General features: G+C 44.6%; 1 protein-coding gene across 12 annotated transcripts in view; it reads left to right on the top strand.

Moving 5' to 3' along the window:
* The window catches only part of TIAM1 (TIAM Rac1 associated GEF 1), a 176,015-nt gene that overhangs the window by 83,754 nt on the left and 66,713 nt on the right, over positions 1 to 25,548 (top strand). For 6 of the 12 annotated variants that reach the window (XR_016459046.1, XM_090121764.1, XM_090121748.1 and 3 more), the window contains 2 exons: positions 8,488 to 9,467; positions 23,238 to 23,685. Coding sequence is in view for 11 of the 12 variants with exons in the window: in XM_090121777.1 (XP_089977903.1) it covers positions 8,488 to 9,467; positions 23,238 to 23,685 (1,428 nt within the window). In the remaining variant the exon portion in view is untranslated. Of the gene's footprint in view, positions 1 to 3,517; positions 3,697 to 8,487; positions 9,468 to 23,237; positions 23,686 to 25,548 lie in introns of all 12 variants that reach the window. The other 6 variants (XM_090121724.1, XM_090121743.1, XM_090121732.1 and 3 more) reach the window with 2 other exon arrangements.

Below are 25,548 nucleotides of genomic sequence, written 5' to 3'. Positions count from 1 at the left end.
TGCCTGCCTTCTTCCTTCCTCCCTCCCTCCTTTCCATCCATCCATCCATCCATTATCTGTCCATCCATCTCCCGTGGGTTGCTGTGTTTTGTTTTGCCAAGGGCAGCTCAGAAATACAGGATGAGGAGAGAACTGACAGGGCAGCAGGACCCTGGAGCACGTTAGAGCATTTACCTTCTTCTCAAGGTAGATGCTACCATTGATTTTGGCAGCAATTCATATTAACAAGTGGTAATAAAGGCTAACAAAATATGGCCTCTGGTTACAAGTAAAGTGATTCACCGTTTCATTAGGCAGGATCGAACACTGAAGCTACAGTGGTTTGGAATAGGATAGTGGGTGGAGAATACAGCCCAAAGGTACTGATTAACATTAAATATTTTCTGTATGAAATGACTGCTGTTTCCTGTCTATGTATATCCATCTTAGTATTTTACAGTAGAATGTGTGAGGGCTTCACAAAGCTGGATGAAGATTTGTGTAATGACTAACTGGTCTCACATTTGCAGTTGCATTTTGAATCTGACAAAACCACCCAGCATAAAATAGAAAAGTAAAAATAGAATTGAAGGAGAGCTGTCATTCTTCTAGCCAGCTTTTCATGTTTGCTGGACAAGGAGATATATTTGCATGCTAATTTTTCCTTGCTGGACAGGAAGGGTTCTGCTTTGAAAAGGAGGCTTTTAGAAAGCTGTAGCTTTCATATTTTTCATCCATTAAAGCTCATGTTGAGTGTCTGCAAACAGAAAGAAAGCAAGTGTGCTGATGTTTTTTCCTTAGTCTTCTGGCATTGTAAACTCATCATATGAAAGTCAAAACTCTCTTTGCTGTACCTAGAATCACAGGTAGCAGATGTGATGAATAACTAGGTGCTCCTTTAATATATTCTTCTTCCTTACTATGCTCTCATTTAATCCATTCATCGTGGCTTGCTGCAAGCTCCCTCAGTTTGAACTGACTTAAGCTGCTGTGTTCTGAGCCCTGTGGGAACTCCTTGGCCTGATTTTTCAAGGCACTGTTTTGTGGCTATGAAATAAATACAGCTGTGCTACTTCCAAGCCTTCAAAGAACAAGAGGAGTTGCACTGATATATGTAGACATTAGCGTACATGCATGCACACATGCATCATAGATGTGTATATATATCTGTTTGTGCATGCACGTTTGCATGAACCGTCTCCAAGACTGAATATTTGGTCTTGAGCATAGATTGAAAATCTTCCTTTGATGGTTCTTTTTTAATGAGGTAGGCTGTTCCAATCGTGCATGCTTGCAGCTGTCTGTCAGCCCTGAGAGCGGTTGCTGTGAGATACTGGTGATCTGAGCATGCTGTTAGCTGCCCCTTGATCAGGCTCTGCTCGCATAGCAAGTGTCTAGGAATACCTAAAGCAAATCCTGCAAGGGATTTGGGATGCAAGCTGTAACAAACCATTTTGCTTCTTTTGCTTCTGTCTTTTCTCCTGATGGAGGAACACATACATCCCTTTTTGCCTCAAGGACTTCCCTTTGGCTGTTGCCTTATGTGAGGGGAGACCTCACTGAAGGCTTCCACACTGAAGGACCCACAGAGCTACTGAGCAGGAGAGCTGGGGTTGCTGGGGTGAAGTACAGAGTGTGGAGATGAGGACCATTGCAGTGCTAATGGTTAATGACAGGCAAAGAGAAGTATGAAAACCTGATGTTTTCCTTGAAAGGTGCAGCTTGCTTTCGTTTGAGAAAGTCTCTCCATGTTGAAGAAGTTAATAGGAACAATCATTTTCAGAAAGGAAACATTATCTTCTGAAGGAACCATGTGTGCATGAACAGTCATCATTCTTGCAAAGGATGTTGCCAGCCCTTCAGACGCAGTAGAGCTTAGTGAGAATTTGGATCAGTGAACTACCAGTTGCGGGTCTCCACTTTGGATCTTTTCACCTTTTTAACAAACAAGTCAATTCATTTAAATTTTGATGCAGAGCGTGAGTAGAAGCAGAGGATAATTTATGCTGGAGCAGCAAAGCAGTGTGTGGAGCAGGGCACATTGTGGCTAGTTTTTTGCAGAATTGAGCAGAGTTGGCTTCAGGCTGGAGCAGATCTTTCTGACTGAATTACAGACTCCTCAAAAACCACTTCATGATGGAAAACCTGATAAATGCTCAGCCACATCTGTATTTTTCCTCTTTTGGACACGTTTTCTGTGGCCATAGCAGACAGATCTGAAAAAAAGATTATCACAAATCCTATTTCTTTGGAGGTGAGGAATGTACTTCATAGGATTATCCGTCATGTGGTGGATGCAGGTGGAAAGCCTCTTGCCTGCAGGACCTTGTTTGTCAGCAAGATTCCTGTCTTATAAACTATTGACAGCTGGCATGATAATGAGTCCATTTCAATATAAATGAGCTTCATTTTATTAATTTCTGTCAGCTCCTGAGCAATTCATGAACTGTTTTTCAGACAGAACTCAACCAATAGCTTGGGGGGAGAGGGGGAGTGAGGAACAGAGAGGGGAACATGAAGAAGGAAAAAGAAAACGAGAATGTTTTTAATTTGGAAAGCAGCCGATGACGCTCATTTCTTTTGAGAACCCAGCCAAATGGGGATCACAGTTTCCCCACCAGATAGCTCTAATAACCTGATAGGCATCGGTAATCTCATCCAAAGCTTTTTGTTTTGTTTTTCTTGAGTCTTTTGGAGGTATTTGTAACTTGTACAGCTGGGCTTGCGGCGTTTTGTTGACACTATTGCAGGGCCATGGAAGAGCAGCTGTGTGACTGGAGCTGGTGTGGGCAGAGCCCTGGCTCCTCTGGTGGGCCCATGGTGCCTCACAGGACCGGGCCCTGCGTGTCTCCCAGTGGTACCAGGCTAAGAAATTGCTTGGGCTTGTGCACGAACACCTGTGTGACTTCAGGACTGTTCTAATGACTGGTCTGAGGTCTAGGTAGGCACAGGCTGTCTCTTGTATCCACGCTTTTGTGGGTGCAGTTAACCCCAGGAGCTTTTCACCGTGCACAAAAACGCATGTAAATCTCTGCCATACGCCTCTGATTTGTCCTTGAAAAATGTTAATGAAATCACTGCTGGGATTACTACCCTTTTCATAAATCAGGCTGTCAGCACAGAGGCATTTTGTCTGGGGTCTCTCGGTTTCAGGCCTTTCTTGGGTGGTTTGCCTCCAGAGATTGAGCCTGTGTCCCTCAGATGGAGGGCCATGTCCAGGCAGCAGGCACACGTGTGTTCCCTGCCCTGACTGCTCCTTTGCAGGGCACCTGCATTTCACCAGGGAATTGTACTGCAAAAAATGTCAGGATGGGGAGCTCTCTATATTGGGCTCAAGGCATCTGATTGGGCTTTCCGTTTATTCTGCTCTCATCAGATTGTGTAATTCAAATTGAAACACGGCATTTGCATGCTGTATTGAACCATGTTTCCTAGGTAAATGACGATAATAGGACTTGGCAGAATATGTCCTCCTGTATGGCCATTCCTGCTAACCCTTTGTCTGATTTTTTTTTTTTTCTCCCCTCTTTCTCCCCAGGTTTTTGGCATATAGTCATAGACTCTGACGAGGGAGTAATGGAGGCGCTGAGTGGCAGGTGCTGACAGCTTCTGCAATCCCAGTAACTGTTCATTTTGGTATCATTTGCAATTCTATACCTCTAAATGCCACAGTTCTCTTGGGGAAGGTTGCGCTGGATACCAGTATTGCCTTGGAAGGTACATGTGTGTCCATACATTTTCTTGAGGAGTTTGCTGTGTTTGTATAATGGTTTGTGGGAGGGGAAAAATTGGATAAGCTGCATGTGGTTTATGGTTACACCCATTTAGCAATACAAAGGCATTTGAATTGCTATCAAGCAGCTACTGATGACATCCCTTCCTCCCTCTCTCCTCTCTCCTCCTCTGATTTGAATCGCCTGCAGGGCCTTTTTGGAGTCCATCCCATGCTTTAGCATATGCGAGAACGGCTTACAAAAAAGAAATGGCTGGTTAAAAGGCTCTTATTTGAAAACAATTAAATATACTGTTGGAGTTTCTGGGAAACTCAAAGGCATACTGTGGAATTTCAGTCTCCTTCTTGCCCTTTTCAAAAAGCGCACGTTGATTACAATAAAATATGTATGTTTGCACTTGGTTATTAGCCTTGTACATTTTTCTATGTGGTTCTTGTGAGTTGGGTAAAAATCTTTGTTGTTGGCTGGAAGATTTGCGCAGAAGTTTATTTCTGTAGAATCATTGCTCACTGTGGATTTAATCATTGTTCTGGTTCTCACAACCTTCAAGCTTCGCTCCAGGAGAAAAATACAGATTTGTCACCAGGGCCTCCTACTAGAATCTAAATTTAAATTGGCAATCTGTTGTCTTGCGAGGTGCTTCAAATTTGGTTGAAAGTTAATAATATGTCAGGTTTTCTCCTGGAATCTAAAGGCCCAACTTTTTGGAATTTGGAGAGTTAGTAACATAGGTTTACTTTAAACAAATATTTTGGCTTTATAATATTTTTAAGGAATAATTAATATTGGGGAGAAGGGAAGAGAAACAAAAATTACAGTTTTCAAATGAAATGGTGTTCTTAGATGGGACCATCATCAGTGATCATTTGGAATATGATCTTCTTTATCTGTAACCATTTTATGTGACTCATCCAGCAAAGACTCAGCAGTTCAGCTAGAGTTCATCCAGTCTGTCTAGGGTAGTTGATAGAAGGAGCATTGTTTTTTCCAAAGATATGCTGCAGAATTTTTGTTCTCCCTAGTGATATCCTAATGTTGATATCACATTCACATACTGAGTCTTTGTTTTCCATGATAAAAATAATTTTAAAAAAATCCTTACTGTCTATTGGTGTGCAATAGACAGACCTTCCTGGTCCTTCCTGGACTTCCATGGTAGATGTTTTCCCTATTCTGAACCAGGACGGAACAGATCTTGTAGGAGAGGGAGCCCTTCCCAGAGCAGCCATAGCTTGATGGTCAGGCTGCCCCTCGAGGATGTGGAGGAACAAAGTCACAGCCCCTTGTTTGCTTCACTTGGGTTGCAGATATAGATCTTGATCTTCTGCTTCTTTGGCAAGTGTCTGAGTCACTGAGCTGGTATCTCCTCTAGGAGACGTGCCTGTCTCCCTGCTTGGGTTTTCATGTGTCTACCTCTTGGAATGGAGAAGTCTTTCATCAAAACCGGTCTATTCCCACAAAAAATTTGGGTTTTGATGAATCGACATTTTCTGCTGAAAAATTTCCAACTGGTTCTGCTTGCGATAATGGTCTGTGTGCACTAATCTCTGCTGGCTTTGGAGAATAATTCAGAACAGATTTTTGACACGTCGCAATCCTTGGCCATGCTTGACAGACCTGTTTAAAGCATCAAGACGTGTCACACTTGATTTATGTAGTATCCTGTGGGTACCTCAATAGATCTTTAATGGTCACCTTTGGATTCAGGCAGGCAAGCTAACAAGGGGAGCCTTTGTCCTATCAGCGTTTACGTGCAAGTCCCATTAATATGACTCATTTTCTTAATTTGATACAGATTTTTTCACTGAGTGTGCTAAATTCAGTTAAGCCGTAGACAAGCAGCATCTGGCAGTTGTGGCTGGAGCAGTTGGAGGCGTTTCTGCCCCAGGGTGTCTGCTGCCTCACTCCTGCTAGCTGAGGACACTGCATCTGCACCACGGCTGCCCCTGCCACCTTTTCCCCCCTCCTCTGGCTCCTACATGGCTCTACAGCCATGCTGCCTGTCCTTACTGTATCTGCAGGCAGGCTTCCTCGTGCTGGTGCGCATGCGTTCAGCTCATTACCCCAGCAAAACTAAGCTTTAAAATAGTCTTTTGTTTTTCTTCTCAGTTTAATTTTTGGTGAACTTGACTGCAAGATCCTATAAACACCTGAACTGGTTTGGGGGCAACTAGTGGGACTTGTGTGCATGCCAACCTGCAGCGTATAGCTGGGGAAGACGGAGGGATTGGGGTAAGGCTTCAGAAGTTTTCCTCCCTGTGTGCAGGATCAAGCTGTGGGCTAACCACCTGGATAGATAGCTGTCTGCAGGATTTGCAAAGGCATCCTCACCTAAAGCACCAATACCTAGAATTAAAAAGGGACAGCTATTTACTTTGAAGTCTGGCACTTCTCGCAGGTATCTAGCAGATACTTCTCATTGTGTGAAACTGCTCAGTAAACATTCCTGTAGTCGTCTGTGTCTGCGGGGAAAAGATTTTCCTCCTTCCAGGAGAGCCTTTTCTGGCTGGGGATGCAGCCTGGGCTGCTGCTTCTTTTTGGTTTGGTGTCATTCTGCCTGGTGTGCATGGATTCTACGTCGAGGTGGTGGCACAGTGCTGCTTTCTGCAGCACAGTGTTTTCATCAGCAAGTGTGCTTGGCTGTGCAGTGTGCTAGGACACTCCTGCCCTTCTGCAGCTCCATATCGAAAGGTAAAGAGCCTCTCGTTTAATTTTTCATGGTTTCAAGAGAACTTTTAGAACTGCTTTTTCTCCTTAAATATATACTGAAGTGATGGTTTCATTGCTGGAGATGGGGGAAAAATGACTGCATGCTCTGATGTGCTTTGCAGCCAGTGGAAATCCTGTCAAATGGAAGTATGGTTAGTAAGAATTTCAGAATCAAAGCAGCTAAAAGCATTACCCCAAGAGAGTTTCTTTTGCAAGAGGGAGAGTGTTGAGGTCTGGCTTTAGGCATCAGCGTAGAAAACAAAATGCAGGTTTTGTGCTTTAAAGTGCTTCAAAAGTAGTCAGCTGATGTTCTTTTTTCTGTCCAGTCCATATCAAGGGTCTGTAGCTTCTAAGGAATAATAAACCCTGCCCGGGGATTTATAATGTTGTCACTTTTTTTAGATTAAAACCTACTCTCTGTTCAGCACATTTATTTTTCTAAACGACGCATGATAACCAAGTCTCATGACAGTCAATGGGAGTTCAGCCGTTACATTCAGTAGACGCAGGGTATTTCCTGGTATGGTTTCCTTGGCACGTGAGTATATTTACTTTAGATACCGAAATGTCCAGATATTTCTGGAGGCGCCTGTTGCTCTAGCACTGAGTGGACTTTTAGCCTCAGGTGTAACCTATCTGGCTGGGCAGAAATATTGTGTTGTCCTCTGTTTTCAGAAATGTTACCATATAAGCTCAGTTCCACCCTACGTGTCCAGAGCAGCCTATGGCAGAACTGCTGTGCCCATGTTTAATGCAATCTATTCATTGCTTTTGGTATATTTTATGTAGGGTTAATTCAGTTTCATGCAGTAATGATATTGTGTATTTAGATAGTGAGGGAGCACACGTGGGCACATTCAGCCTGTGGACACTTGGCTCAATACTCATTGCAGGTCCTGTTAAAGGAGAAGAAATTGCCTGGAGAAATTTAAACCTCCAGAATATTTTATTGTCAAGACAGAGTTCTTTTTTTCAACCCAGACTAATAGAAGTACCTTAAAATGAGGAAGCTTTGTCTTGGAATTTCTGTTAAAGATTAATGGACTATTTATCTAAATATAATTGTCTTATGTGTAATTCAGGATCCCTCCTATTTAATTTTGAATGGCCATGTACTTTAGCATTTACTTTTCTTGCTCTTCGTCTTGCTCTTTGGTCAGAAGGAGCCAATACTACTAAAAAAATATTTCTGACATTTGTTGAGTGAGATCACAGATCTCAAAGTGTTTTCCAAGGCTGAATCGAGATCATGACTCTCATCTTCTAGATTGGAAATCCGTTTCAGGGAGGAGCATGCACAACTTAATAATGCAGGAGGCTGGATATGGAGAAGCGGACAGAAACCCAGTCCCTATCTTCCAGCTCGGTTTTCTCTTTGCTAGATCAAAGTGCTTAGATCTAGCTATCTGCTTCAGAGTGAGTAGGAAGGAAAGGTTATTTTTGTATAGTCTGAGTCATTCATGATAATGTATTTTTCATAATACAGCTTTCTTATGTGGGGATCTTTGTACCTGATTAATGTTGCTCTGTTTTTTGTTCCAGAAATCAAACCTATCATTAGCTTGCTAACAAATAGTTGAATTTGTACTTTGCTATTTGGTGCTTCAACTTGTGGTTTCTAGCAAAAAAAAAAAAAGTGAAATCTCAAATAAAGATGTTTGTCCTTCCACTTTTTGGTGTCTCGTTGCATGCAGATAAACAATCATGCTTATCTGCTTGTTGATTTTTTGAGTTTATAGTGTTGGCTAGAATTGTGAAGGATTAGTTAATATCAGTAGTCAAGTAAGCGTGTGCGTGGCTGAGATTAATAGTGTACTTTCTGATAAACTGGCTCCAGTCCAGACCAGTATTCAAGGTTCAATCCTTCTCTCTTCTACGCTCATGATTCACCCTGGCATAACAATGATCTGTCTTCTTTTTTTGTACTGATTTATTTGATTTGTAACTGTAAGTTGCTGGTACAATTGCCAGCTCCTTTAATTAATTGGTGAACTGTTGAATTACTGTAACCGCTGCTACAGCAAGCCTTGCTGACTTTAATGGTCCCTGATCTTTCCACTTGCAGACTGTGAAGCCATGGGAAACGCGGAAAGCCAAAACGTAGAGCATGCCTTCTATGGAGACAAGCACGCCAGCCTGGGCCGCAAGCACACGTCACGTTCACTTCGCCTCACCAATAAAGCTTCTCGCCGGACCCGACACGCTTCTTCTGGCAAAATTATCCACAGGAACTCAGAGGTGAGCACCCGCTCCAGCAGCACCCCCAGTATCCCCCAGTCTCTGGCAGAGAACGGTCTGGAGCCCTTTACCCAGGAGGCCAACCTCGAGGACTTTGGGAGCCCAATCTGGGTGGACCGTGTGGACATGGGCTTGCGGCCCGTCTCCTACCACACCGACTCCTCTGTTACACCCAGCATGGACAGCAGTACTGTGCTCACCGCAGCCTCTGTCCAGAGCATGCCCGACTCTGAGGAGAGCCGGCTGTATGGAGAGGAGCCACCATTCCTGGCTAAAGGTGACGGGAGGCTGCGCCGGTACGCACCGAACGGGACGAGGTTCGTGGAGACAGCCAGCTTCAAGAAGAAGCGCTCCAAATCGGCCGACATCTGGCGGGAGGACAGCCTGGAGTTTTCGCTTTCTGACCTCAGCCAGGAGCATTTGACAAGCAATGAGGAAATCCTGGGCTTGGCCGAAGAGAAGGACGTTGAGACGGCCCGGGGAACAGAGGCTGAGTGCAGCCCCCAGCAGTTGGTTGGCTGCCAGCGTGCTAACTCCATGAGTGACTTGTACTCCCCCAAAGCCCCAAGTGCTACAGTAAATGGGGGCCCACGCAATGCTTTCGGAGGTTACTGCCGGAATTTAGTGTCTGACATCCCAGACATTGGCAGCCATAAGATGGCATCTGGTGCTGCCGAGGATGCGCCTTCCTACAGTAACTACAACACGCTGCCCTGCAGGAAGTCCCATTGCCTTTCAGAAGGAGCCACCAACCCACAGATGAGCCATAGTAACAGCATGCAGGGCAGGAGGGCGAAAACTACTCAGGTAAGGCCATCTTTTTTTCTATAAAAGGGGAAGCATGTGGTATTTGCCAGGCTGTTTCTGTAGATAAAGGTATTCCAGGTTCCTCCCGACTCTGTTTTTGTTCAGCACCTCTGTTCCAGGTAGCAGCAACAGGGGACTGTATCCAGGCAAGAGCTGAACTAGACAGTCTCAGGAGGTGGCTTCGACCCATCAGTGCAGTGTTCCTTCTCTACAGCTCTATCTGGGCCTTTTCCACTCTATGCAATCTCTGGAGAAGATTGCCAGTGAAGATCTTGTGTATTTTACAGAGCTGACGGTGCCTTTTTCTTTCAGGGTAGCTGCCAAAACCGATCACTCTGCCCGGGAGCTCACACACGTTGCTTCTCCCCTCTCTGCCCTCTCTGCCCTCTCTGCCCTCTCTCCCCCTCCTGCATGCATGCACACGTACTCCTCATGGTTGAAAGCAAAGGAGAAATCTGCGAGCATTTCCCCTCCACTTCATTATAAATGCTTGCCGGGCTGAAATTTCACTCTTTTAATTAATGGTGTTCACATCAGTGCAAAGCATCACCCAGAAACAGTGGTCTCTGGAGGAGACTGCCAGTGCTGCGAGCTGCTTTGCTCACCCGCTGCAGACTGAAGAATGATGGAGGGTGTGTGGAGAAGATGCTGATTCTAGCCTGGGAGGACGTCATAGCCATCATCCATTACAGGCAACAAGGAGCCAAGATGAGCTTCTCTATCTGCTGCCCCTTCTGCCCTCCAGACAGTATTCATGTGACCTTTGCTCTGATGGCTCCTGTTGGGTCTGCGTTGTGTTTTGTCCCGCTTTGCTGCGTTCTGCCTGGTTGAATTACACAGTGCTGCCTGGTGCTGCAAACAGCAATTCTGTAAGGGGCAGACTGCTCTTAGAGGGGGGCGGAGAAAGAGTTTTCAAATCCTGGCCACCTGTACAGCTTACATGTGGCAAACACTAAGTAGGAATGCTGTGCTTGTTTTAACTTCATTTAGTTTACTTGCTGAACCTTCTCAGAGCAGAGCTCCAGCTGCTTCATGGAAGAGGCTCTCTGGCATTTTTCAATGTCAACTATTTTCTAGCTGTGGGCATCTGCTTAGAAAAATGGCTGAGGGGCACAGACAAAGCAGTCTGACTGCACAGGTCAGAGCTGTGTGCTAGATTGCACGCTTCAGTGACTCCTCTGATTTTATTGCATGTTCTTGTACAGATGCCGTGCGGCATACGCACCGCACCGCGTGACCCAGAAAAAGAAAAAGAAAAAAGCAGCACGTTGCAAAAAAGCATCAAGGTTGGAGGCCAGCAGGCTTGTGTCTTGCCACTGGGCTGAGCTTTCAGCAGGACACTAATGTGAGAGAGAAAGAGACAAGGCTCAACGGCGTGAGTAAGGTGGCAGCGTGCCGCAGCGTAGGTGCGGGGCTGCCTCTGTGCAGAGGGCTGTGGGAAGGCAAGAGGAACCCCCCCTGCAGCTGGAGGGAGGACGTCGGCTGGCACCGACTTGTGAGAGCTGATGGGAAGGGGTTGCTGAGTGACTTACCGGCTGTGCTTGATCTGTGGGGATATGCTGCTTCTAAATATAAAGATGACACGCTAAAACAGATGCTGCAGCGTCCCACAACAGCAGCTTTGTACTTCTAAATCAGCTCTTTATTTTTGGAGGTATTTTTACAGGGAGAGCACATAAGCCCTTTGGTGCAGGCAGTGCAAGATAAAAAGGAAGAGGAGAACAACAACAAAAGCAAGATGTTATTTGGAAGCCCTGAATGTAACAGCTTTCATGAAAGATTGTTAGGTGCAGTGCTGCCTGCAGCCCTCTTTCAAGTGTATTTAAGAAAAGGGGAGCAGTGTCACTGGTGATAAGTGTAGCACTTATTTTTCTTCTGGGCGTCTATCCTGCTATTAAGAAAATTCCTCTGAGGAACTTAAGTGAAAGTCATGAATTTGCGAGCCATGTTCAGCTATACCCAAGGAAATGGCTTTGTGGGATGGTTTCACTAGGTGCATCTCCTGAGCCTGGAGACAGACAGTGGCTATGAGGAAGCTCGGGCACTGATCATTACCACAAATAAAGTCAAGAAAATTAATGCTTTGGAGAAGTAAATATTCCTTCCTAGCCTTTAATTCTAGCAGCATACAGTAAGGATAAGATACTTGTCAGTAGTGAAGTCATGTTAGACGTAACCTACCTTTAGCAAGTATGGGGCAGTGTCTGTCATTATGTGTTTGATGTGTTTGAGTGAAAAGGAAGTCCAAATTTGCACATAAAATAAAAGGATGGGTTCCCTGGTAAAGCTCGTTAGGTGGTTTTGGATAGGGTGAGAAGAGGGAAGCTACCAACCTGTCCATACACTGTGTCCCCAGTCTGAAAACATCTCAGCACTTCACTCACATGACAGCACTAGGGTGAAGAAGAACGTGATGGTTACCCCAGCATACAGGTGGAAGCTGAGATGTAGATCTGTTTGGCCTTACTGCTTTGCTGTTATTGTGCTCCTTGGCACTGCACTGGCCTGTGCCTGCTGGTGCTCGAGCACAACTTTGGGGATTTTGTTTCCCTCTGCCTTTCCCAGGCTTTCAATGCTTTTTCAATGGGCTTCACATCCTTAATGACCCTCCCTTATCATTAGCTTTCAGTTTTTGTGGTGTGCTGACCAGAGCTGCGGGAAAACAAGCTCAGTTGAATCATAGTATGGACATGCTGGAATCACAGCTCTACAAATTTTGGTGTAATACCTTATCCATTGGTTTTCTGGAAGTACATGGCTTACATGAAAGGTAGAGAAAAAGAAAATCTCTTCCTTCCAAATTTAAACATAAATTGAACTGTGGGAGTCACTTTCCACTAATTGAGAGGGAAAGCCTTTTAATATTGGAGAGACAATTGCATTCAATATATGCTAGTGATTAATATTCACAGAGTGGCTTTGGTGCTCCCACGCAGCAATTCTGCTTTTTGTAACATTTTAACATTAAGGGTTTTAGATCTACTGAAGTGAGGCTTCCCGTAGAGCTCTGCTGGGATCCTGGTTTGGCTTTTGGAGCTGATGTGATGTAGGTGGAAAAAGCTTAATTGGCTGACATTTTCACCCATTTTTGCTTGAAGAGATACAGCCTCCTGTTGGATACAGCTTGTTCTGGCTGTGGGTTGTGAGATCCCCAGGATCCTACAGCTGACTTGTTGGGATCCGGATTTCTGTGAAATGGCTCTGTTGTGTCCTGCTCGCAGCTAAACACATGCATGCTGGAGATTCCCTCCTCCTTTGGGAGGGTGTTCACAGGGAACTGTAACCTCATACTCCCCTGCTGTTAAGAACCCTAATTAGAGTCTCAGGGTGGAATTATGGAAGGGAAGCCTTGAGGTATGGCTTTGTGCCACTTCCGAGCCCATCTTGTGTTTCCCTCTGGCCAATTTCTGATTGCTCTTTTCCCTCGATCACTGAATGGGGGTATCCAGCCTTGCATAGGGCACCTTTTAGCATATGAAAGTCTGCTAGGAGGACTGTTGGCTGAAGGCATCCTGCACGTGCAGAAGATGTTCTGATCCTATGACAAAAGGTACTTGCTAGGCCATGGTACTGGCAGCAGGGGCCTGCCCTGCCAGCTTCTGGCTCTGGCCCCATGGGTTGTATTCCTCCCTATATGGTTTTCAAGATGGTAAAGGTGGTGATGGCAGCTGCCACCAAAACCTGAGACCTCCTTGGGCTTTCAGCACTGGTACTTGTTTTGCAGTTAAAACAGCAGGAGTAGAAGCTATGGGTGTATTGTCTCTTACGTTAAGGTATTTTACAAGCTGCATGGTATGTCTCCTGTGTGCGCCATGACCCAAACAGAAATGCCAAAGCATTTCTTCTTGCTGGACCACTTATGCATTAAAACATTGGCCTCTATCCTCTCTGAAGGCTCGTTCCTCTGAGCTTTGTAGTACAGCTTATGATTTCTTACAGAAAGCTCAGTTAACATTACAGTGGTGCAGTCCAGATTTATCACATAACTTTTGAGTAGGATCAGCAAGATGTTCTTCAACTCTGCAGGGAAAGCAAATGTTTTTTACAGCATCCTCAGTCCAGCATTTGTTGTGAACTGAACAGGGGGCTGGGGAACAAACTTCCTCTCTCACTTGGAAGCTGGGAGTGCTTCAGTGCCAGTGCCAGACTATGTCCTTGGCGCATTAAATCCCCCCTTGTAAAGATTTTTGTATTTATTGCTATTTTTAGGCCTCTTTAGGTAGCCTGAAGGAATTTGGGATTTCAAGTCTAAAAAAAAAAATAATCCCGTGTATAAAGTTTTGCAGAATATGCAGGGGATAAAACCAAAGTTTTAGTGGAAATTAGATCAGGATGTACACAGAAACCAGTCTAAAAATAATTCAGAGTATCTTTCCAGCTGATATATATATATTTTTTACCATCTTGGGGAGTTTTATGACAGGTTATAGTATTTCATTACATTCTGTAGGATGGCTAAACTCCAGAGAGCTGATATTTTTTCTGTTTAAGTTGTGTGAAACTTCTTCACAAATGGTTTTGCGGTAGAGAATATATAGCCTCAAAATGTAGGAGGACCACACTGGGTCAAGCTCCCTCCAGCCCAGTATCTTGTTCCCCAGATCCTCAGTGCTCAAGGAAAAGAAAGAAGGAGAGTACAGAGTGAACTTTCCTTGAGGGCATTCTCCCCGATCCCAGAAAACTAGCAATCTGAGCCTTCCTGAGCGAGGAATGCATCCAAAACTGTCAGATTGACCTGTCCCCCATGAGTTCCCTTTTTTGAAATCATTTTCTGCTCTTGGCTTTCCCTGCATCCTGTTCACTCTCTACATAACATTTCTGACCTTACAGCCTCCTGTTATGGCCCTCCTTGGTCATCACTTTTCCGAATGGAATATCTCCAGCAGTTGAAGCTCTGCTCTTGTTAAAGTAATTCTGGACATTTCAGCCCCAAGTTTGGAAAACATCGCTGTTTGCAACGTAAATGTGATTCTTAATCAAAGTGACCCAAATAATTTTGTATTAGTCATTTGACTCCGCATGGAGTCAAAGACAGACAGACAGGCTGTGGTGAAATCGTGTGTCATTAAATTGTAATTAATGACACATAGTTTAATAAATGCCTAAAAGTAAGATGTTAATGTTTTTCTCTTGGAGCGTGCATCTTATTGATTCCAGTCCTTGTTTGTGCAGTCCTGTGGTGCCTTCCAGGCTGACATTGTTCCAGAGGTCTAAGGTAGAGCTTGAGCCACAACCCGAATCTCAGAATGGCAGAGGTCCTTGAATTGGATGGTTGACTTTGGGTAACACAGTGGGCTGACTCCCACCATAGTGCACTGCTTTGATAGCAACACTGACAAACCAGCACATTAGAAAACAGCATCTCTTTTCTCAGCTGCTAGCCACAGGGCACTGACTTAAAGAAAGTGGTGGGATTACAGCTAGGAAGAAAAGGGTAACCACTGCTTTTGGCAGAAGCCTAAGTTTGTGCCAGCATAGGCAGCCTGTGAATCCACATTGCTGGTCCTGCTGATTCCCCATGCAGGGCATGCAACAGCCAGTGCTGCAGAGCTCAGTGCCTCCGGATGACCGGACACATTTGGCTCAATCAGATGGGCTTTCTGTAGCCTGGTGAACTGGAAGCAGCTTCAGCTTGAGCCTGGAGGAAAGCTTGAACAGGGTGCTTCAGACCTGACCTGCCACTGCCAGATGGATGACATTAGCTCAGGTATTGCCTGTTCACGATATTTTAAAGCAAACAGCAGGCACTCCCTTCAGAGCATGCAACCCTGCCCCAGTATTGTCAAAGAAAGGAGCATGTGAAAATGAGTGTTTTGGTCTCTGTTGGCAAATATTTTGATACTCTTTCAAAGATTTTAATTTGTTTTTCTTTCTTGGCTCTTGGTCTGAAGCCAATGGAAAGCAAATTAGCAGTCCTGATATCTGATCTAGCTCCATTCAGTCATTTTTTTAAACAGCAGGACTTTGTCATTTAAAGATTTGAAGAGCTTGCACCACTGGCTGTAACTGTATTCTTTGTTAAACTATATATACTGCACGTTTTTAGTTTCAAGTACTTTTCCACTTAAAAATCACAGTCAGGTTGCCCCAGCTGCCTGTTTGTTGGACTGTACTTACTTGGATGTACTTACTTTCCAGTGCTGTGCTTCTTTGCAGCATTTCCTTTCAGAGTGCTTCAGCACGTGATCCTATCACTAATCATCATCCCAGGTGGCAGACATTTCCCTGCTCTCTCAAGTTACGTGGTTGTTCAGGTGGACACCTCTCAGACGATACGTTTCGATTTCAAGCTGCTATTCTAGCAGCTTTCTCTCTTTCCCTCTTCTACCCCCTCTGCTGCATTTTACTGGAAGAATTGCCTCTTCTTGGCACCAAGTGAACAAAAAGTAACCTAACCCTGTATTTTACTTCGAGGATTTTGGCTAGGCATGTTGCCATTTATTTAACTTGAGCACAGTTAGGCTGCTTGCATTAGTTTATGGTTAGCTCAATCCCTCTAGAAACTTTCTTCACATGGGTGGTCCACTGGGATGAAAGCAAGGTAAGTTTTGGGGGGTCCAGCATATCGTTTGGGAACAGAGAGATTAAACAATGTGGTGTTCAGGAGCTGTGAGACTTCCTCCCACTGCTGGGTGATGGAAAGTGGGCTTCCACCCCAAACCTGTGCAGGTGTCAGAAGCTGTATTGAAAGGTTCTGCGTGCCGGGACCACACTGTGAGAGGCTTTGCTGTATTATGGGTTGATTCTTATTCATGGTATTATGTGCTTTATAATAGTCAGTGCTAAAGCCAGGCAAAAGTTGCTTTGCTCATGTCCCATGGTAGTGCTTTGTGCTGCTTCCTGCTAAGGGGTCTGTTGTGCTTTAACTGTGCATTATCTCACAAGCTTGGATTTCTCTCATGTTATTAAAAAGCAAAATGGAAACATCCTCCCTGTTCCCCTGTCCCAGTACTTTAGCTTTTAGGGATGTGAAACTCAACTCACTGTCCAAATTGAACAGGTTACAGACTTATGCCCCAGCGTTTTCCTGGCTTTGTAAAGAGCTCTGCAGGATGCCATCGCAGCTTCGTGAGGAACATTCATTTTCAACATTGGCTATCTCACAGCTGACACTCACAGCTGTACTTTCATGACTGTTCCTTTATTTCTATTGACTGCCTTTAAGGCATCTAAGTCAGCTAAGAAAAGTTAGGCTCATAGGGGGAAAGCATGGTGGACTACAATGATGATCTTTCTAGAAGGGCCCACATATTGACTGAAAAATATTTATGGGGTCTATGAACCAAGAATGTTCTCAACCTCTGTGTTGGAGGCATTGAGCTAACATCATAGTCTAATGTGGAGAGGAGGAGCCATGTATAAGACTGAGGTGACAGTCATATGTAATCATTCAGAGTACTTTTTTGTTTTTGAAATTTTTAGTAAATTTAATGTTGGAGAACCGTGTTCAAAACCTGCATGCTGGTAGTACTACTCCAAGCTGCTTTAATCACATATATAATGTTTAATATTATTACTATTTTTAATCTTGACCCTTTCAGATATCTGAAGAATAACTGTGTGACTGCACAGTTGTTGAAACTATAGCTTTTTCTATGTCTCAGATCTTTTTTGAATTCCTAGAAGTAACAAACTCTACATCTCAGTCTGGTATCCACATACAGATTACAATTGGCTTGTAACAGTGCCTCATGGACTTGGGATCCCTCCTTGAAGTGTAGACAAGACTCAACCAATCCATTGGAAAACTGCCATTTGCCCATGGTGATTTGTGGCTCTCAGTTTATTTCTCCAAAGCCTGCTGGCAATCCAGTACCTCCTGGCTAATTCTCCTACAGTATTGTCCTGTTGTATACAGGCCTGTAGATACCATCAAAATCTTCTTCAGTATCAAGTCCCAGCATCTGGTTGAGAGGCTTTGTTTGTTACTGTGCTAACTGGTATTCTCCAAGGTGTTATTGTAATCTATCTGACTTTACAGTGAGTGGACATGATGCAGTGTGTTAGTAATAGAGTTCTAACAGAATTGTATTCCTCCAGACAGAATGAGCTTTGGAGTTGTTTCTGTGTTTCTCAGTTGCAACTTTAAATCCATTTCTCCCGCTCAGCTTTCAATTGAAATATATTATCTTTTCTTTCTGACTCTTTTCAAGACGAGTAAGTTTTCTAATGTATTTATCAGTGGGTGTTCAAGTAACTCTGGAGAAATAAGTTCATTTTGGTTTTGAGCACACTGTACCTTAACAGAACTCTTTAACCAACAAATGATGGTGGAGTTAACACTGAAAAGAAAGGCAAAGCAATGTCAGGACAACCTTTTTCTACATGGGAGCTTCAAAGAGACACCAGACACATAAAAGCATGCAAACAATCAGGTTGCTTACCCGTTCTATTTTAAACTTATTCTGTGGTACTTGCATAACTAGCAACCAGACAGGTTGTGTGCAGTTTCAGGATGTTACTGGATGTCAACACCTTACTGCTGTTGCTCAACAGGACAGGGAACAGAGTATTTGTGTCCTCCTGGAGGGAGCCCCTTTCAAGAAAAAAAAAAACAACAGGCAGTCACTTTTTACCAACCAGTACTTTCAATCTAATGGTTAATTCAGAAGAAAGTATTATCCACAAAAGGAACTCTGTATTAGAGGAATCAAAAGTTTCCTATTAAATGAGTCCAGTGTGCCTAAAGTATCTCTGAATTGCTGCTGCCCAGTTAAGCAAGAGAAAGTGATTCATCAAACCATTTTGATAGTGTATGTAACAGTGCTGCTGCTGGGGAGTTTGGTGAGTGCCTACTTGCTGTAAGCACTCGGCATGTGTCCAGTCATGAACCAGAAAGTTGGATAAAGCTACACCCATCCAGTGGTCCCTTGCTAGCAGAGGCCAGTACCAAATGGCTTCAAAAAGAGGACAAAAGCTCTTGGAACCTGCCCCAAAACTTTTTGTCTGATCCTTGCTAGCTGAAGGCAGACATTTTTTTTTTTTTTCCTAAAGCAGAAGTTTTATTGTGTATCTTCTAAATCTATCAATAATTTTTTTAACAAATGTGACCATAGTGGACGTGTAGAGGTGCTCATTGCATGAGTATTCAGAAGGTAGGTTGCCTATATTTTCGCTAATATTTTACCCGATCTCTGCATTTGATTCGGGCTGTGATAATTCCACTTCATTACACTTGAATGCTATTAAGGCTGTTTTAGCTGTTCTGGCACGTGGCCTTCTTGCTGGGCCTCATTTCATTGTTGTTATTAACAATGACAGCATTCAGTCCATCTCTGGTTTTTAATTCTGTGGTGCATCGCTCTGACATGGAGCATTCCACCTTCCCCCCGCCCCCCTTCCCTTGATTACTCTCTGTTGAACTTCTTTTCATAGTCTTACAACATTCACAACCAGTGATAGCTCCATCAGAGTAAGAAATGGTACCTCTGCTCCATCGTCTTCAGCCACAGCAGTGATCTAGGATGCTAGTGGAAGCTGTGGTCACTGACTCTCCATTTAGGCACTTGCACAGGGCAGCACAGATCTTAGTGCTTAGTTCTCTCCTTCAGCCAGGGGTCATTCTGCTACTTTCTCCCTGCCTTCCACAGTGCAATCTTATATCAAAGGGACAAAGCCCCTGTTTATTCAGGTTGTCATCTTGGACTGAGACCTATTCTGTTTGCAAAATTGCAGGAATTGCCATTCCCACGACTTCTCTGATCTCTCTGTCTCAGAGGAAATACACTTTCTTTGCTGCATATTTTGTACTTTGTGTGACCAATTTAATGATTTCCACCTCCCCCTTGCTTTGCCCTCTTATCCTCCGAGGCTCAGAGTTAGGTAAACAGCAGGGGGAAGGCTAAGTGGGGCTGCACAGATTTTAGTTTCAGTCTTGCATTTGGTTCCTGTGATAGTCTCTCTGGGCAGAAATATTCCTCTGTGTGGAAACAGCTGTTTGCCAAGCTGAAAATGCAAAACACAAGGTCTCTGGTGAGGTACGAAATATTGGGTTCAGTGTCCTAAATCTTAGACAATGTGGAATAAAACTTTTGTTTCTTTAAGTAAGGAAATAAAACAGAGCCCCTCCATAATAATAATTAGAAGTCCAGAGTAATTTAGTGGTAGTTGCTTTTATTTTGGGCATAAAGTCTCAAACTCCAGTCTTCAGGAACGTGCATTCTACCATCTTCAGCTGTCTCCCAGCTCCTGTGATGTACCTGGCACATGCCGGTCTGCATCCTGATGGAGAGCAGCAGAAAACCTGGGCAGGAGCCAGGGAGGTGAGTAATGAGGGCTGAGCTGTGTCTGTAGTTAACTGTCAGCCTCGAGAAGCTTTACCTGGAACTGCTGTCAGGGAGTGAAACATCTGTTTCATTAGCAAGCCTCTGTGGCACATCCCATTGTGGACATGGAGCAGTAGTAAGTCATCCTCAGAGAAGACGTGGCCATCGCCTGCGGGGCTCTTGGAGAAACTGAGCAGGAAACGTGAGTAATTTTTAAATAGGTCTCATCAAGGTTACACAGTGCTCACTTCACATCTGGACACTAGCCTGTGGTGGCCGTGTCAGCAGGTACTTCAAAGGCTGAACCCCAAAGCTGGGGCCTGTGTCCCCATCAGTCTCATAGGCGGAAGCCGTGCTGCTGACAGTGGGAGCTGGGATGCTCTGTTGTAGGCATCCTCATTTGAAAGTTTATGGCAATAATTCTGTGCCCCCGGTGATGTGCTGATCAAACCCTGCTGCTAGTCTTGGGAATATTACCCATTCATCCTCAGCACATTTCTGCAGTAGCACAATACTAAACCTCTCTGCTTTCTGCTGAACTCTTAATTGAATGCCCTTCAGTGTGCAGATTATAGCGCTGTGAGATGGCCACAGCAGATGCAATCTGATTCTTGAGAGCTTTTCATACCCTCTGATGAGAACTAGCTGACATTACAGCAGGAACTCAGAAGTCAAAGACCTGTGTAATGAATGCTCTTAACCCTACTAACCCGTAGACCCGTAGACCAATCATCTCATACAGCAGACTTCCTAAAGCACTAATCTCAGTGAATGCTACATTTCATAATTCATGAGCATGAACAATATTAGTGGGCTGTAAGTTTTGAACCATTCTGACCTTTGTGGACCCAGATCCTCCTCCCCCCCAAACCTCCTGAATCTGTTGGTTAGAAATGTTTGATACGGGCTGTTTCAGATAGGGTGCAGCAAGCACAAAAAGGTTAGGGGCAAGACTGAAGCATAAGACTAAAAATGCCTTTTGACCCATCCAACGTGTCACTTGCACTGTGGTAACATATAAAGACTTCTGCAGTGTTGGCTAGAATTTAAGCTCATGAGCCTATGCAACATTCACTCTGGCTTTTCCATTCTCACCGTTTTGTTAATTTAATTAATAATAGGCTGTTATCCCCTTATGTCAGTTACTGAGCACAGTTCCTATTTATGGATTGGGAAATTGAGGCGAATGACACTGTGTCTCATCAAGGGTACACAGGAAGCCTGCGTCATGCTGGGCACGAGGAATTTTGAGAGCCTGCATTGCAGCACTCTGCTGAAGCACCTCTGGGTATGCTTCTGCTTTTGAAAAAATTATCTGGATCTGCTAAGGAGCACCAACAAAGTTTTGTATTGCCTTTGTCAGCTGCATGACAAATCTCAGCTCCTTTAGGTTGATCGTTTAAGTAACTCGCTGTTTTTTTAAACCAAGCAATGCTAGTGAGGTATATTTTATAAGGTTACAGTAGGTGAAATTTTGAAATACATGTGGATAAAATAATACAGGACTGAATGTGTATTTCCTAAGTCATTTACTAAAATAAATATCTGAAAAACCTCGAATAATTTTCATTGCATAATGTTCCCTGCAAAATGCAGATTTGTTTATGCTATACCAATGATACACTTTCTCCCTTCAAAAAAATTTACAGAGGAAGAAGGCCCCAGGAAGGAAATGCAAAACGCAGTCATTTAGTTTGACTGACTATTGCAGTAAGTACAAGGGGTGTGGTTCAGTTCTTTGGCACCCTGTTGTTACACTGAGTTAGCTGTGTTGGCAGAGGGGCAGTGCCTCAGGTGTATGGGTGCAGAGCACCCATGCCAATCCTGGCTCCCTGAGTGTGGGATCTCATATGGAGTACTGTCATCATAAGTTGCACCATCCAGCTTTTTGTGATGGAGCACAAAATTTCACTCGCAGCAGTGTTTTGTAAGCAGTGGTTTCTGAGCAGCACCCATTTCCCTCTGTAGATATCCCTCATTTGTAGCGCTGAAATAAATGGGAGGATAAGTGGATTCCAAAAAAACAAGTGTATTGGAACAGCAGGAGAAAATGTCTGGTTGTGAAAACTGCTCCGTACGGGCAGATGACTGCATTTACGGGAAGGCCTGCTCAAATCATTCACATGCAGTGGGAGTAGAGGAATACTGGCCTGTCCAGAACAGCTTGTCTGTCACTACGTGTTGCATTAAATTACCAGACTGACTAGGGTAACTGTGCTCATTGAGTGGGGAAGGAAGTGGTTATTCTTCCAGCTGGACTCCAGGTCTCCCTGGAGAAATAGTGTTTATAAAGAATGAGCCCATCCGTTACAAATTAATGCCTTATAAGTTAGTCAAATTCAGAAACACCCCTCCCCTCCCACTGAAGTTTCCTCATCCAGCTCTTGCTCCACAGGAGAAAAAGTTCAGGCAGATCTTAGTGGAGGGTTTCGTGGTTTCTGCACAGTTGCTTTTGGACACTTAGAAGACTTCTGCTCAAGTCAACACTTAGAAGTTTGCTCTCTCTCAAGTTTAATAATGCAATCTGCCACCTCTTTGCAGAGTCTCCTTTAATTTTTTTTTTTAAATCATGTAAATTAAGCACTAGTCTCTTGTGTAGGAACAGTAGAGGTTGAAATTCCCATTGTTTCGGCTGTATTTCTCACTTTGCATCTTCTTCCCCTTCTCCCTCTTCTCCTAAGTATCAAACACAGGGTTTGTCTCCACTTAAAGGGTGCCATGCCATGCTACACTGGACAGGCTGAATCACCAGTGCACCACCTTTCAAAACCCAACTTCAGTTATATTGTTTCCTTTCTTGCTCAAGCCAGTCATATTCTTACATCTTCTGATCTTTCAACTGCAAGTTCTTGAGGACCAGGGACTGTCTTCTCTTGTGGGTCTTCTCTTTGCAGGATCTATCACAATAACATTCTGGCCCATTATCAGGGCTTGGGATGTAGAAATAACACCATACAGGAATAATTTCAGATGCATTAACTTCTTAGCAGAAAGAAAATGTACTTTTGAGTTATATAATTTCCAAATGACAGTCTTGGGATGTCTAAAATACATCTTCGTCTGTAGGTGTGAAGGTACAATACCAATGTTTTCTTTTCAAAATGCGTAGGTCGATTGCTGCTTTTCTCGACAGCGCAGTTTTTGCTACCATATGTTCTCCTTTTGCAAAACCTTCAGTGCTGTTAACTTAGCCTAATGTAAACAAATGATGCTGTGTGTTGTATTCCAAAACGCTACGGCCGAAAAGACACCACCTGAAATTGTGTTTGTATGTTTGGTCTTTTTTAAACTTTGCTGCAAGTTCTGCCTGCTGTAACTTTTCTTCCAGATTTTTGTCTTCAGAAGAAAGATACGGGGATTTTCCAGTGCCAGACAAACTAGGAGTGTGAAGAAGTGCAGTTTGTCTTGCAAATTTCTGTTTCTCTTTGGGTCTCCTGAAGGCCATGCTCGGCTGGGTAACACTCAGCACGCTCTTCACCTCATGCTGTTTCTCTCTTTCAACCAGGATGTCAATGTGGGTGAAGGGAGCGAGTTCACTGACAGTGGGATTGAGGGAGCAGCCACCGACACTGACCTCCTTTCCAGACGCTCCAATGCCACCAACTCGAGCTACTCCCCAACAGCCAGTCGGGCTTTCATCGGCAGCGACAGCGGGAGCAGCTCAACGGGCGACGGGCTTCGCCAGGGGGTGTATGAGAACTTCCGCCGGGAGCTGGAGATGAGCACCACCAACAGTGAGAACATGGAGGAGGCCGGCTCTGCTCTCAGCGACGAGCAGAGCAGCGGCACGCTCAGCTCCCCGGGGCAGTCAGACATCCTCCTGACTGCTGCCCAGGGTACGGTACGGAAAGCCGGTGCTCTGGCAGTGAAAAACTTTTTGGTGCACAAAAAGAATAAGAAAGTGGAGTCGGCCACGCGCAGGAAGTGGAAGCACTACTGGGTTTCCCTGAAAGGTACAGAGCAAACGTGGAAACGTTCATTCAAATAGAAGTCCGCACTGACCCTTGGGATGGGTGTCACAGCAGTTGAATATACCACTAGACCAGGCTCTTTAAAAAAGCTGCCATGGTAATTAAGCTGTCTGGGTAATTAGTAGCAAGAATGAAGAAATGGTCCTGATTTGTCAGTGGAGGGTTTTATTTGATAGCTATTGTCATGCTTTCGTTATGGCATGCGAGTAGTCAGAGATACGTGACTGTGCTGCACTGAAGCAGGGTTCATACTTGGGGGTCCTGTTGCCATCATCTGGGATGGCTTCTCAGGTGCCTGGGTGTTTGCCTTTAAGAGGCATGTCTAGGTCTTGCTGATGGACCAAATACCTGTGAGCAGCCAGCATGCGCCCGATAATGCAGGTTTCTAGTGTAGATGGTGGCTGCTGACGTGTGTTCGTGCATGGGTTCTGCCATGCTGTATATTCCTGTTTTGCTTTGCACCAATTGTATCTTGTTCTCTGAGGCCACTATTTGCTTCAAGGGTAGTAACGCCTAGTGAGTTACAACACTTTGGTAGTCAGGAAGCTGCGGTTTGGTTGGCAAGGCTGGCTTGTGACTTAGGAGACTGTCACTCCTCTGTGGCATAGTGGTGACCAGTCACCCAGCCCTCAGCACCCAGCCTCCTTGCTGGCCTCCTCGTCTTCCCAAGCCTCGCAGCCTTCACTCTGCATTTTTGCAGTGGTGTTCCATCCTATTTGGTGTCTGAGCACTTTGAATGTTAAGGAAGCAGCAAAACTTAGGAGCTGGCCTCCCAAAACAGCCTCTCGTTGATCTTTATGCAACAAAATGGGAAGCAAAGCCTGCAGTATCAGGACTGGGCTTTTTCCCCTCAGCTGTGACCAACATGGTCTGCTTTTTGGAGGAGGCAGAGCAGCAGGCCGCGTCTCCTGCTATGTATGGGGCTATCCAAAAAGCTTGGGTTAAAGTCCTGTCCTTCCCAAAGAACACTTGCAGTGCTATTTTAAAACCAAGGAGAAAGGCATGGCCCAGCTCTTCCTTGCAATAGTTGAAGAGGCTGGGAAAACAAAAGAGGAGAGGCCTAGGGTGAGAGGGCAGGGGAAAGCCCTGATCTGTTGGGAACGGCCCCACGGCAGGAAGGTCTTGCTGTGAAGTGCAGGCACACAAAGAGCCATCTGGGAGGAGAAAGGGGAAGGATGAGCAGAGAGGAGATGTTATTTTAAAGTGCTTTGACTCAAGTGGAGTGTTTGCTCCTTAGATTGCTGTGCCTTAATAATGTTAGTATTTAAACAGGGCTTTGAAGTTAACAGCTGCAATTGTTTGTCTGCAAATAGTTTTCTGAGTGGCTGGGTAACAGGGCATCACTTTGCATCAAGGGCTGCTTCCAGTGAAGAGAAACAATGCACCAGTTTCAGATTTAAACAATTGGAGATTATATTGGGAGGTGGGAGGGAGAGAAAGAGACCCTACCGTTGCAGATTTGCTATACCTTTCCTTTTTTTTTCCCCCCAGAGAATTGTAACGATTATTTTGTAAAACCAGCAGCTTCTTTGCCGTCATCAGCTGAAATGCTTTTTTTGTTTTTGTCCATATCACCGTGAGTCACATTTGAAATGTTACAGTGGAATAAGGGTTTTTTTTTTGTGTGTGTGTGTACTTCAGTCTTTCAGCAAGCACAGTTCATTCCAGTCCGCTTTTCCTTCCAGTTACTCATCTGCATGCAGTAATTAAGCAGCCCGATCTTTGCCGTGGATGGACTGCAGTAGCCAGCAGCTGCAGGAGGCTGAGGCTGAGGTGTGCCGCCGGCTCTTAGTTGCTCAGCAGGGCTGGTAGGGCCAGCTTGCAGCTGGCTGCCACTGCTGGAGG

Source organism: Phasianus colchicus, chromosome 1, assembly GCF_987193195.1.
Source record: "Phasianus colchicus chromosome 1, bPhaCol1.hap1.1, whole genome shotgun sequence".
Lineage (NCBI taxonomy): Eukaryota > Metazoa > Chordata > Aves > Galliformes > Phasianidae > Phasianus > Phasianus colchicus.
Note: the sequence above shows the minus strand (reverse complement) of the source record. Positions and strands in the feature narration are given on the sequence as shown.